We start from the raw sequence: 14,913 nt of genomic DNA on the forward strand, positions 1-14,913 counted from the left end.
AAAGATTGAGAGTGGTTTTAAGAAGTTTACAGAGACAAACAGGAGAACACTTATGATTGGATGTAATAGTGCTATGTCAGACATGAGCCATGAGAACAGACAGTTCAGAATGACATTCAATCCAGGCGTTTTGGGGTATGTATTTGCATGGAATAGGGAGATCAAGGATGTCTTCCTAGAAGAAATAGGAGGCATTTAAGATGACTTCTGAAGGATAAGTTCAGTTATTTAAATGAAAACAGATGGTGTTTCAGGCTGCAAGATAATGGGGTATGGAAAAACCTGGTATTTTTAATTAAGGAAATGATTAAATAAAAAAACATTTAAACATGAGCTAGAAAGGTAGCAAGGATGGAGTTAACTAACACATTGGTATCTATTCATTTACCTCTAAGGTCAGTTCATCGGGGGCCCGAGCAGTGTACCTCTTGATAACATGGGCAGCTCCAACAGCAGGAGTATTAATGGATGATTCCTCATGAACTAGAAGGTGATTCCCCCTATTATCAATCTGTAAAAAAAAAAAAAATGGACAATGAGATGGTTAGAGACATGGGACTTGTGAAAGTCTGACTACCTATAAAAGATAATTCAATTTGATTTAGAGAAATCATGATCCAAAGACTCTTTAAAAGAAAAACATAGACTACCACTTACTGAGTATTTAACATATGCCATTCATTATGCTGTGCATATAACATATATGGTTTAATTTAATCCTCATAAATATAAATGATACTTATCATCATCATCATTATCTAAAGATGAAGCTGCTAAAGCTAAAAGAAATTATGTACTTCAAGGGAAATTAAATAATTTATCCAAGATAACAGAGCCACTACTGGAAGATCCAATATCTCAATGCAAGTTGGCCTGGCTCTAAGTTCTACATTCTTTCCACATTCCACCCTGTCATACTTTCCACTGGGAGGAGAGAATAATATAACTCTACATAAGCACATTAAGGAGAAATGTCTAACATATTTACTGGATACTGTATTATTCAATCCTTACTCTTATATTGAACCTTTAAAAGGTTATCTTGTTCACAAATAACTAAAAAAATTTTTCAATATGAATTAACTGAAAAAATATGTACACCTTACTAAATGCACACATTAATACATTAAACACCAAATAACAGGTGTCATTGCAATTCATAAAATACATTAAATTAATCCCCTGGATTATCAAAGAAAGATTCGAAATGAAAAGTATTTAATGTATCACGTATGTATCTATCCTTTCTGAAGATGCTAAACATCATTTCTCCGGTTCCTGAAACACAATAGCTATTAAAATTAAATTAATGTTAAATTTCTTAATTTAAAAATAAACTTTAAGAAGAGATGAATTAGATAGTACCTCCATCCAAGTAAGGGCAGGTCCACAGTTGATCTTGTTGCCGGCAATAGCTGAAAGGCGGGACAGGTAAGCCATAAGCATCTGCGTGACGGACTAAAGAGAAAGAGAAGATTCAGTAAAGATGATACATAAATTCCCTGTCAGAGGAACTGGTGTAAATTGGTTGTTTCAGGGGGTGGAGTGTAATCTGCAGATTTTTAGGCATTTTAATAGTTACAAAGGATTCGTTACAGGGGCTTAACAGTTCTGCCAACTGAAACTTCAGGCCCTTAATAGTAATTCCCTGTCTTGTGAAGAACTTTGACAATCAGCCCCTCATCATCAGGGATCATACTATATCACAGTTTCTAATATTATTGCTTTTTCTTTCTATGTTTGTATGGAAAACACAAAAAGATAACTGTAACAGAAACATACTTGGCTTTTCTGCCTAGCTTCCCCTGGCTACTCTGAAACTTTTTCAATTTTCCTTGTATTTGGCTGCGGCAAAACAGCCAGGATCATAGATGATCCTACAGCACAGGTCAGCTGATTGGCCTGGGAATGTGATCAAATATTTGCTGGGCTAACAAGAGATACTAGGGGAATTAGGAATTTGATAGAATATTTCAGCTCATTCTGAATGCTGTCTTAAAAGAGATTAAAAACCTGGGACCTGTTGGTAGTGGCCATGTTCTGAGAGTCTGAAAGAGAAAAATTCAACAGTAGGCAGAGATGGGAAATGCAGATACAGAGACTCTAGGTTTTCTATGCTACAAAAGAATCCATGGTTTTAAGACATTCCTGAGGTGTGCATGCTGGGTCAGTTCTTGCATAAATGATGTTGTCTCTACTTTGCTCTACCTACTTAGATGCCTTGGAATGAATTGTAGATTTGATATAGCTTCCCCTCAGGACTTGGAAGATTTTGTGCACTGTTTTCAAGCATCCACTGTGGCTGTCAAGGAGTCTAATGCCAATACAATTCTTGTTGGTTTGAGAAAATTTGTTGTTTGCTCTCTGGAAACTTTGGGTTTTCTGTTTCAGCATTTTGAAATTTCACTACAGTGTTTCTAGATGTGTCTTCTCACTCATATTTAGCACCTAATGGGACCATGTATAATCTAAGAACATGCTTTTCTTTAGCTTCAGGCAATTTCCTTATATTCGTTTTTAGTTACTTCCATCCACTCCTCCTATAACTGCTACGAAAGGGAAGCAGGAACGTCTGGATCTATTCTCCATGACTCCCAACTGTTCTCTTACAATGTTTTATCTTTTTATCCCTTTGGGGGCTATATTCTTACAAAGCTTGCTCTTCCAGCTCCTTAATTCTCTCTTCAACTGTGTACACTTCTATGTAGTCCATCTATTCAGGTTTAGCATCACTAACATTAATTTAAATGACTATATGGTCATTTTCTAAGATCTCTGATGATTTCCTTTTTTTAAATCTTCCCTCATTCCATGAATGGAACTGCCTCTTTTTCTCTCTGAGGATAGCAATCACACTTCCCCGTGCTTGCTCTTCTGCTTGCTCCTCCCAGGTGTTTAGTTCAATCAATTTTTAAATTTAAGATTTCTAGTTTATCTGTCTTCTGCAGTCCTCTTGTGCATGTTCCTTATGCTGTATTTTCTTGCTCCCATTAATCTTATCCTATCTACTACTTTCAGAGATTCCTAACAATTTTTGACTTTCTGATGTTTTTTATTTCTCATGTTATAAAGAATCTCTTCCCTTATAAAATTTTTGAAGCTCTTTTATATTTTTAATAGGAATTTTTAGCAGGAGTGGAGGTAGGTACACAGACACAGACTGTCATCATAAACTTAAGCAAAAAGCATTGCTTTAATATGCATTTCTTTCATTATTAGTGAGGTCAATGTTTTTCTATGCTTTTGCTTCAATATTTTAAGTTCTCTTTGAAGAATGATTTGTTCATATATGTTGCCCATATGAGTTTTTTCTTATAAAATTATATACCAAACCTACTTTAATTATAAACACCTCACAAGCATTACTAATTTTTCAGTTATTAAATAAATAATGCCAGGAATCATCCTGAGTGTTTGATGTAACAAACACTTCATTTTGTGTTACTATTGATATAACAAACCTTTTATTTAGTACACAGGCAAAAATTTCTACTAATTTATATAATTACTTTTGCAACATACTAAATGCTTACCTCTGGACTGTCCTTCAGGGAATCAGAACGGGGAAGCTCTGAGAGCTGGGAGAATCGTCGGTCATAAATACATAGATGAAGATGTTTATCAAGTACTCGAAAATCTTCATAACTTCTTTTAACAATCCAACTCTTGCCCTATGTGTAAAAAAAAAAAAAAAAAGGCTCCTATAATTCATCTCTATTAGAAAATGCTTACGAATCAGGCCTTATTCTATAACAGTATTTTTATTCATGAGATCTTATATTTTCTAATGAAATGCTTCTACTAACTTGATAGTAGATAAACTCAAAAACACTCCAGTGAGTTATATTACATTAAAAAGCCAATAATGGAAAATAAGAGAGAACTCTCCACTAACCCTCTTCCTACGGCTGGTCAAAGGCCACTGGCTCTTTTTGGGAACAAGTGCTAGGTAGTAAGATAGTATGTGACCTTAAACCCACAAGTATGTGGCCCTAAACCCATAGAAAGAACCATAAAATAATTTTGTGTGGAAGAGTATTACCAAAAATTAAAGAAAAATCAAACCAGATTATTGGTAGTTGTCACCAACATTTTCCGTGACTTTGACGTAACACTGAAAGCCAAAACTGCTGCAGTCTTCATCTGCAAGCATTTGACATGGACATACTATCTAGAACCCATTACCCTCCCCTCTGCCCAGGCTTTCTTCCTTTCCTTGCCCAGTCTCACAACCTCATCAAAAATGGAAACCTCATAGAGTATGTTCATTACATACCATCTCTCATTTTCTTACATGTCTATTACTTCTGATTGCCAAAGCTTTACTAAGGATGGGTGTTATTTCTCACCTGGAATACTGCTAATGCTCCTTGCCCTTGATCTCCTCCCTTCCCACCAATACAAAATACAAAGCTTATCAGGTCACACGGCCATAAATCTTTCAAAAGCTCTCTGGGTTGGCAATAATGAGCAGGTCTTTACTGCACTCCATTTAGTTTTGCAATTTAATCTAATTTGATATGGAGGCTTTGATCTCATAAGAAATTATGGAGGGACTGGGAGAAAAAGCCTCCAGAGCAACCATCTCAGGATTGAAGAAAACATTCTTAGCGTAGCTCTTCTCCATTTGCCTCCGTCAGAAGGGGCAGAAGCAGAAGTTACCACTTCACAGGAGAGGTGCTGAATTCTGAACACAGGTATGTCAAAAACTAACAGGATCATCTTGTCTAATCTTACTTTGTACTATAATTCTCCATTACACAGATGGAGGGTTGTTAGAGCGAAATAAGAAAGTAGATGTGGCAGAGACTGGTAAGGAACAGTGTCCTGGTTATTATTCTAAGACAAGCTAGTTCAATAAGTCTAGAATGGGATTCAGTTAATTCTGACTGATGATTAGCGTGAACTAAGAACCATTGATCCACAGGGTTATGGCTAAACATATGTACACATACCATGGTTTTCATCCCCAGGCCCTGCTTAATTTACAGTCTCATTTCAATCACTACTCCTCCATGCCCTTTCTTTGCTTCCAGTTATGCTCAATTACTTCCATTTATTCAATTATGAGATGTAAGTTCCCTTTCAGGTAAGTGCCACCATGATTTTAGGCACTGTTCCTTCTGCTATGGAAAGCTAGTTTTTTCCTCTTTGCTCAAGTAAGCACCTTTGTTTTCACAGTTCTACAGCTGCCTTCTACCCAAAGCTTTCCTGAATGACCACAAGGGTTTAAATACTTGCTTTTTTGGGATGGCAAAAATAAAAAACAAAAATAAACAACAAACACACACACAAAAAGAAAACCTTCTAGTTGCAATTAATCTTCCACACTTATACATATTTTAAGATTATACATTTCAAATATCAGAAGAGTACAAAAAATAACACATTTCTATGTCTCTATCACAGAGATTAAACAGATTTTGACTTTTTTGTTTCAAAGCTCAGGTTTTTGTTTTTTTTAAAAAAAAAAAAAACAATTTACAGATATAAAGCACCCTTCTTTCTTGTGTTCTCCTTCCAAAGTTAAAGACTGGAGTTGAGGGGCACTGTTACCATGCACAGGTGCACGTTATCCATAAAGAATCCATGTTATCTATGATGAATGGCTACTATTCTGAATAAGCATATAAATTGTATCACATAATTCACATCTTTTGGAACTTAGCCTTTTCACTCAACATGGTGTTGAGATTTATCCATGCTGACATAGGTAGCTCTATTATTACATGTTGAAGTATAATCTGTTGTAGGAATAAACCCAGTTTATTTTCCCATTCCCCTACAGAAGGGGAGTAGGTATTCAATGCTTGGCATTATCACACAGTGATACAACGAACATGTTCACATTTTGTCCTGCCTGTTTGTGAGATTCTCCACAGGGACTAACCCGGAAGTGGAACTGCTGGGTCATTATGTATGCCCATTGTCACCTTTATTTCAAATTGCAAAATAGGTCTCCAAGGTGGTAATACCAATTATGTGTGAACTGCCTCTTCCTACCAGAAGCCTGTTCATTATCTCCATTAAAATGATGACTTTTACTTATTGATTCATAGAAGTTTTCTGCTTGCTTACTAGTATGTTGGAAAAATCATGTTTTATCATTGACATGTATTTTAAAACAACTGTTCCAACTTTGGGGCTCTCCCTCAGTTTATAGTATATTGTCAAAAAGAAGTAACATAAGGCTTTATTTCATTCTTTATGGATATAATTAGAGATTAAGTAATTTGCTCAAAGTCTTGGATAGGTATATGAAAGAACAGGGAATATAATGTGTCCATTAAATCATTTAAATAATTTCATCTGGATAAGAAGGGCTATCATCCATCATATTTGAAATTTATCCATTCAATCTTCTGATTTTGGTTTGGCCTATAGTGTTTTTAAAAACTGTGTATGAACACTTTTAGGTACAACACAGCAAAATCTAATTTACCAGAGTAATTACCAAACACCCAGTCATTTCCTGTGTTTACACTGACTACATAGATCCTGAAGATACATCAATTTACCAACTCCTAAAAAGAAAAATAGCCAAAAACTTGACTCCAGTATCAGAATGTCCTAATTGTGAGTTCTGTAGATTTAATAACTGAATGAAATAAATTAATATAAAATGTTTAGCAAAGCATCAGCTAATAGAAATGGCTCGATACATTCTAGCTATTACTGTTCCTTTTTAATTTAGAAAACTTGCTCTGGGTTGAACATAACAAAATTAGGGAACAAAGATCCCAAACAAAACCCCATGATATTTAGCAGAACAAATGACTAGTCACCAAAAGCTCAGCAACTCAAGGAAAAAAGAACATTTTTATTAATTACTTTTAAGTGTATCAAGGTTCAACCAGGAAAGAGTTAATGTATCTCTAGAGGTCAAAGGTTGTTTTCCATATTGGTTGAATTATCAGCTCTAGTTTTAGAGAGTAAAATCTCAAATTCAGTATCATTATTTTGAAATAATTCACATGCTCTGGCAACCTTTTGTTTTGTTTTCCTGCTCCCTTTCAAAAGAAAATGTAACACTAGGATTTTAAGTCACTAGTACAAAGGCAGAGCAATAGATCAGGATTAACTCTGAACACATGTATAATTATTACACTGTACTAGCAGAAAAGAGAGAAATAACCAGACAACTCGGTATATTCCATACCTATTACTCCTTTTGAGCCCACTGATGAAGCAAAATGGTCAATATAAAGGAAATTCAGTACCTACATTTGTGGTGCCTGGTACTTCTAGAGTAGAAACTGGCTCTGCTTTTAATCCTTTTTCAGTAAGCATTCCTTATAGAATGGAGAATATTCTGACATAACTGTAAGGTGTTACAGACTGAATGTTTGTGTCTCCCCAAATTCATATATGGAAACCCAACCTCTGGTGTGATGGCATAGAAAGTCATTAGAAAGTGGAGCCCTTGGGAGGCAATTAGGATTGGATAGATCATGAGGGTGGAGCCCTCATAAACAGTATTAGGACTCTCCTAAGAGTCCTGAAAGAGCTTGCTTCCCCATCTCTGCTTACTTTACTGTCACATGAAGTTACAATGAGATGTCAGCAGTCTGCACACTTGAAAGAGGGCTCTTACCAGAACTTATACCATTCTGACTTCCTGATCTCAGACTGCCAGCCTCCAGAACCATAAGAAATAAATTTCTGTTGTTTATAAGCCACTCAATCTATGGTACTTTGTTACAACAGCCTAAACTAAGATAATAAGGTAGCACTTGGCACCAGGAATATCACTTTCCCCTGGCATACAAAATAGATTTCTAGGCCTACAAAACTGTGAAACAAGGAAGTAAGAGAGAAGAAAGGAAAGAAAGAAAAGAATGAGGAAAGCAGTAATCAGGGATGAAGGATTTGAAGTTTGACTAGCCTTGGCTACTTGTTAGTACATTACCTTAGATAACTCTTATGAACCTCAGTTTACTCACCTGTAAAATGGGGAGGTTAACAGTACCTAGGTTGGTGGAAGTTTAAATGAAATAATCCATATGAATCACACTGCCTTGAAGTCACTCAATAAATATTTTCTATCATTATTGATATTATTCTCGCTGGTATAGCTGTCTGTCATAAAAGCATCTTTTGCATGCCACGGGGTATAACAGGCAAATATTACTTAAGCTGAAATTTTTGTATTTATGTATTTATGTATTATAACACTATCCATTTTATGCATTAACACTAACCTTTACTAGCTGAGGTGGATTTTGAAAAAGCTATTAAAACTTGTAAATGACAGACTTGGGAAGTTCTAAGATCAGAGTACAATAACTGATAACAAGATTATAACACATTTGTATTTAAGTCTATGTCCCAATGTCTTACACTGTAGAATAAATGTCTAAAAAATGTGACATGGGCTGAAGCTAAGTAAAGGACATATGGAAATCTCTCTACACTTTTACATATTTTCTCTAAGTCTAAAAGTATTTTTAATTAAAGGGTAAAAAGCACACACAATTCCTAAAAAAAAATTTGTACCAATTTTTACTGCTTGGACCTATTTCACTGCATCCTAGTAATGAAAAAACCATTTAAAAATTTTCTAGTAGGTGAAAAATGATGTCTTATTCTTTTATGAATTATCCACTCACATCTTTGACAATTTTCTAACATATCCTGTCATATTACTTATCATGCTTATCAAAATTATTACACTGCATGTCTAAACAAACTACATGGTAGACCTATTAGCTCTTTGAGAGCTGTCACACTTTTAGTCAGGCAGTTGATAACAGTGAAGAAAATTCCTTGAGAGCATACTGAAGTGATATATTAAATGGCTTATGACATTGGGATGTTGATTTTTTTTTTTTTTTGCTTAAAAAAAGTCAAAAAGAAGTTGGTTGGTCCTTCTTGCTCAGGACATTCTTCCTATAGATGTATTTAAAATAAACTTTCAAAAGAAGCATTAAAATATATTGTTTGTAGCATTATACTTGTTCTGTCAGTTCAACTTTTAGTTCATCTGGCTTTGTCACAAGTACCACATGAAAATGAGCAGCCCTACAAAAATAAACCGTTGAGTCAGTCACACTTCAGAAGTGATCTTGTCTGTCAGGTCAAAAAATAACAACTGGACTTCTGATATCCTTTTTGATTGGTAAGGAGCTCAGAGGTCACCTCTGTGTCCTAACAAGTAAGCAGAGGAACAAATTGAAAAACCAACAGCTCTTCTTAGATCCATCAGTAGAATGAAGTCACAAGGCAAACTGCTGCCCCAAAATTGGAGAGATGGAGAGGTGAATAGAGAATCACAACTTACTAGACAAAAATCTGCCTGTGGGGACCAGTGCTCAGGCAGAAAAACCTGAAGAGTAACTGATAAACTGCAGGAGGCTCAGTGTGGACAAGTCTGAGAGTCAAAAATCTAGGGAGACAGTCCTGGCAGGTCCCAACACTTCTGTGAGTCTTATGAGTCTTATTTACCTAAGGAGCTCAACCAGGTTTTCACAGTAAAAATCAGAGAAAAATCCTCTGAAGCTGCTGCCAGGGGAAGTGGAAAAGTAACCATTTTGAAACACACCAAACATTGTGTCCTTCTCAACAAAGTCTGCCCTCAGGAGAAACTAACCAAACCCTAGTTCACTGGGTTTTATCAGAGCCTAACTATTCTGAGAAGGTAAATACCCAACTCCTGCCCAATCTAGCTTTCCTGTCCCAACAAGGCTGGAGACTGGGTACTGTGAAGCATCTGTGAAGTTAAAAGCCTGAGACCTAGTCACAGGGTTACAGAAAGCTTCCCCTCCTCGTCATGACATCACTAAAGGTTTATTTACATCAGTTCCTTTTACCTTTCAACAAGAGTTACTAACTATGATAAAAAATAAAAACATAGTTTGAGAAGACTAGGCAAGCTTTAAAGAAAGAGTCATACATGGCAGGTATGTTGGAGTTATCGACAGGAATTTTAAACAACTATGATTAATATGCTAACATCATCAAATCAATATAAAAAGCTCTGTACAGCAAAGCACATCATCAACAAAACAAAAAGGCAACCTACAGCAAGGGAGAATATATCCATAAGTGATTTATCTGATAAGGTTTATCACCCAAAATATATAAAGAACTCATACAACTCAACACCAAAAAAACAAATAACCCTATTAAAAATGGGGAGAGAACCTGGATGTTTTTCCAAAGAAATACATATGGCCAACAGGTACATGAAAAGATGCTCCACACTGCTAATCATCATATAAATACAAATCAAAACCATAATGAGGTATCACTTCACACCAGTCAGAATGGCCACTATCTGAAAGACAAGAAACAAGTGTTGGTGAGGATGTGGAGAAATGGGAACCCTCCTACACTATTGATGGGAATGTAAATTGGTTCAGCCACTGTGGAAAGCGATATTGAGTTTCTCAAAAAAACTGAAAATAGAAATACCGTATGACCCAGTAACTCCACTTTTAAGAAGTTACCCAAAAAAACCCAAAATCTCTGACTTGAAAAGATAATATGCACTGCTATGTTTACTGTTGCATTATTTATAATAGCCAAGATAGAGAAGCAACCAATGTGTCCATCAGTAGATGAATGGATAAAGAAAATGTGATACACAAAGAAATATTACTCAGCCACAAAAAAGAAAGAAACCCTGCCATTTGTGACAACATGGATGGATGTACAGAGTATTATGCTAAGTGAAATAAGCCAGGTGAAGAAAGGCAAATACCATAAAATTTCAGTTATTTTTGGAATCTAAAAACAAAACAAAACAAAATGAACAAAATAGCAGTAGATTCATAGACACTGAGTAATGACTGGTGATTACCATGGGTGAGGGGGAGGAAGAGGGGTGGGAGTTGGTGGGTGAGGAGGATAAAGAGGCACAAAATCTCAACTATAATGTAAGTTGGTCACAGGTTTGGAAATGCAACATGGACAATCTAGTCAATGATTTTGTTACATCTTTCTATGTTGATAGGAACTGCACTACTTGGGGTCAGGATTTAATAATGGGTGTAACTGGTGAATCACTGTGTTATACACTTGAAACCAGCATAATATTACATCATCAACTATACTTCAGTAAAAAATACAGGCTTAAATGGAAACACTAGAGAACATGAAAAAACACATGGAAATGTAAGCAGAGAGTTGAAAATTCTAAGAATCAAAAAGAAATGCTAGAGATCAAAAACACTGTTAACAGAAATAACAAATGCCATCGATGGGCTCATTAGTAGGCTGGATATGTCTGAGGAAAGAATCTCTGAGCTTCAGTGTATGACAGTAGATGCTTCCAAAACTGAAAGCAAACAGAAAAAAAGACTGAGGAAAAAACGTGAACAGACTATTCAGAAAGAGAGGAACTACAAAAAGTGTAAGATACACCTAATAAGCATACCAGAGGTAAAGAAACAGAAAGGAACATAACCAATAGTTGAAGCAGTAATGATAGAGAATTTCTCCAAATTAATGGCAGACACCAAAATGCAGATGTAGGAAGCTAAGAGAACACAAAGTGTAATAGACGCCAAAATAACTATACAAAGGGATATCATATTCAAACTTCAAAAAAATGAAAAAAGAAAAAAATCTTGAAAAAAGTCAGTGGGAGAAAAAAACATTACCCACAGAGAGGCAAATACAGGCACCATATCCAGCCTCTCCTCAGAAATCAGGCAACAAGAAAAGAATGGAGTGAAATATTTAAGTGTTGAGGGGGAAAAAAATCAGCAACCTAAAAGTCTGAGCCTTATGAAACTGTCCTTCAAAAGTGAAGGAAAAATAAACACTTTTTGAGACAAGCAAAAATTGAGGGAATTTGTAATCAGTAGACCTGACTTGCAGAAATGTTAAAACAAGTTCTTGAGAAAGAAAACCTAAACCTACATAAAGAAAAGAAGAGTTCTGGAGAGTTCATAAGGGTGAAATGAAAAATGTTATTTTTCTTAATCTTTTTAAAAAATATTTTTTACTTTTTATTGAGGTATAATTGACATACTGTATAAATTTTAGGTGTACAAGAAAATGATGATAGCTGCATATATTGCAAAGTGATCACCATAATGTCTCGTTAACATTTAACACCAGTTACAAAAAATGTTTTTTCATGAGATGAAGACTTTTAAGATCTACTCTCTTAGCAACTTTCAAATATGCAACACAGTATTGTTAACTATAATCACCATACTATACATTATATCCTATGACTTATTTATTTTATAATGGGAATTTTGTGCCTCTTGACCTCCTTCACCCTCTTTGCCCACCACCCAACCTCCATCTCTGGCAACCATAAATCTGTTCTGTCTATAAGCATGAGTGTTTTTTATTAAATTCCACGTGTAAGTGAGATCATACAGTATTTGTCTTCCTCTGTCTAATTTCACTTAGCATAATGCCCTCAAGGTCCATCCATGTGGTCACAAATGGCAAGATTTCATTCTTTTTTATGGCTGAAGTGTTTTCCATTGTATTAATACACCACATCTTATCCATTTGTTAGTGAGCCAAGTTGGGCCTGTTTGAGTGTATCAAACACCAATCTTCAAGGCACTGGTTTTTGCAAAGAGAAAGCTAAACAAGAGGACAAGAGGCAGGGCTCAAATCTGTCTCTCCAGGCATTGCATAACAGGAGCTTTTTTGGATCAGGATTTATTCGTTAAGAAAAGGAGAGCGTTCAGGGTATTTAGCATGATTGGCACTGTGCTTGTTAGTGTGCAGTCACATGTTATCATGCTTCTTCATAGGTCACGTGTTAAAAAAATGGTAGATAAGTTTCTCCCTGGGTGGAGAAGGGTTATCTCTGTGCATGTTCTGGGAACTGGTTCTGGTTGGCTCCTTGATGGGAGTTCCCCTCCTCATTCAGCAAGGCCCTTGTGATTCCAAATAAGATTCTTGTAAAACAGCTCATAAAATAGTTGTGGAATTTAACCCATTTAATAGTGGAAAGTTTTGAAACTAGCTCCAAGGGTCTTGTAAAATACACTAACCAAACAACTGTTACTTCTGTGTTAGAGAGGTTATTTTAGAAGAATGCCACAGAAAGCAGTAATAAAAGTTTAATAACGGGGTGAGTTAACAAGGAAAGGAATGACTTTTGAGTTTTAATCAAAAAGACCTTGGCTCTACATTCATCAACTGATGGACATTTAGGCTTTTTCCATATCTTGCCTATTGTAAAGAATGCTGCTATGAACATGGGGGCACGTAACTTTTGAATTAGTGTTTTTATTTTGAATACCCATGAGTGGAACTGATCATATAGTCACATAGCAATTCTTTTTAATTTTTTGAGGAACTTCCATACTGTTTTCCATAGTGACTGCATCAACTTACATTCCACCAAAAGGGTCCCTTTTCTTGCCAATACTTCTCATTTCTTGTCTTTTCTTATAATGGCCATTCTATCAGGTGAAAGGTGATATCTCTGTGATTTGGATCTCCATTTCCCTAATAATTAGTGATGTTGAACACTTTTCATGTACCTGTTGGTCATCTGTGTGTCTTCTTTGGAAAATGTCTATTCAGATTATCTACCCATTTTACTAGTTTTTTCTGCTATTGGGACATATGAGTTCTTTATATATTGTGTATTAACCCCTTAATCAAATATATGACTTGCAAATATTTTCTCCCATTCAAGAGGTTATCTGTTGATTTTGCTGATGATCTCCTTTGCTGTGCAGAAGCATTTAGTTTGCTGTACTACTTATTTTTGCTTCCATTGTCTTTTCTTTTGCATTAGATTCTAAAAGTCATCACTACAACTATGTCAAGAAGCATACTACCTATGTTTTCTTCTAGTTTTATAGTTTCAGGTCTTAGATTCAAGTCTTTAATCAATTTTGAGTTATTTTTTGTGTATGGTGTAAGACAATCTAGTTTAATTTTTTTAACATGGCTGATCAATTTTGCCAACACCATTTATTGAAGAGACTGTTTCTCCCCATTGTATATTCTTGCTTCCTTTGTCATAAATTAATTAATTTGTAGATTTACTTTTGAGCTTTCTATTCTGTTCCACTGATCTATATTTTTTTGTTGTTTGTTTTTTTCGCCAATTACTATAATAATACACTTACAAATCAGGAAATACGATGCCTCCAGCTTCATTCTTCTTTCTCAAGATTTATTTGGCTATTCAATATATTTCTATGGTTCCATATAACTTTTAGGTTTGTTCTAGTTCTGTGAAAAATGCCACTGGAATTTTGATAGGGATTTCACTGAGTCTGTTGATTGCTTTGGGTGCCACAGATTTTGTTATCTTAACAATATTAATTATTTCAATTCATGAGTATGATGTGTATCTTTCCACATATTTATATCATATTCAATTTCTTTCATCAATGTCTTGTGTGTACAGATCTTCACCTCCTTGGTCAAATTTATTCCAAGGTATTTTTTTTATATAATTATAAATGGGATTATTTTCTTAATTTCTCTGCTAGTTCATTATTATAGAAATGCAACAGAATTTTGTATATTGATTTTTTTTATCCTGAAACTTTACTGAATTCATTTAATAGTTCTGAAAGTCTTTTGGTGGAATTTTTAGCGTTTTCTATATATAGGGTCATGTCATCTGCAAATTATGACAGTTTTACTTCTTCCTTTCCAATTTAAATTACTTTTATTTCTTTATTGCCTGATTCTCTGGCTAGAACTTCCAATACTATGTTAAATAAAATTGGCAAGAGTGGGCATCCTTATCTTGCTTCTGAGCTTTGAAGAAAAGTTTTCAGCTTTTCACTGTTGAGTATGATGTTAGCTGTGGGTTTGTCAATATATGGCCCTTATTATTTTGAGGTATGTGCCCTCTATACCCATTTTGTTAAGAGTTTTTATCATAAATGGATGTTAAATTTTGTCAAATGCTTCTTCTGCATCTATTGAGATTGTTTGACTTTTATCCTCCATTTTGTTAATACGGTG

The 14,913-nt window shown here is 35.1% G+C and overlaps 1 protein-coding gene across 8 annotated transcripts in view; it reads right to left on the bottom strand.

Moving 5' to 3' along the window:
- The window catches only part of ARHGAP32 (Rho GTPase activating protein 32), a 277,885-nt gene that overhangs the window by 86,301 nt on the left and 176,671 nt on the right, over nt 1–14,913 (bottom strand). For 7 of the 8 annotated variants that reach the window (XM_057490664.1, XM_057490663.1, XM_057490665.1 and 4 more), the window contains 3 exons: nt 3,534–3,671; nt 1,366–1,458; nt 389–511 (listed from right to left, as the gene is read on the bottom strand). In XM_057490664.1, the coding sequence (XP_057346647.1) occupies nt 389–511; nt 1,366–1,458; nt 3,534–3,671 (354 nt within the window). Of the gene's footprint in view, nt 1–388; nt 512–1,365; nt 1,459–3,533; nt 3,672–14,913 lie in introns of those variants that run through there. The other variant, XM_057490668.1, reaches the window with a different exon arrangement.

The sequence above is a fragment of the Manis pentadactyla genome, chromosome 13 (genome assembly GCF_030020395.1).
Source record: "Manis pentadactyla isolate mManPen7 chromosome 13, mManPen7.hap1, whole genome shotgun sequence".
Lineage (NCBI taxonomy): Eukaryota > Metazoa > Chordata > Mammalia > Pholidota > Manidae > Manis > Manis pentadactyla.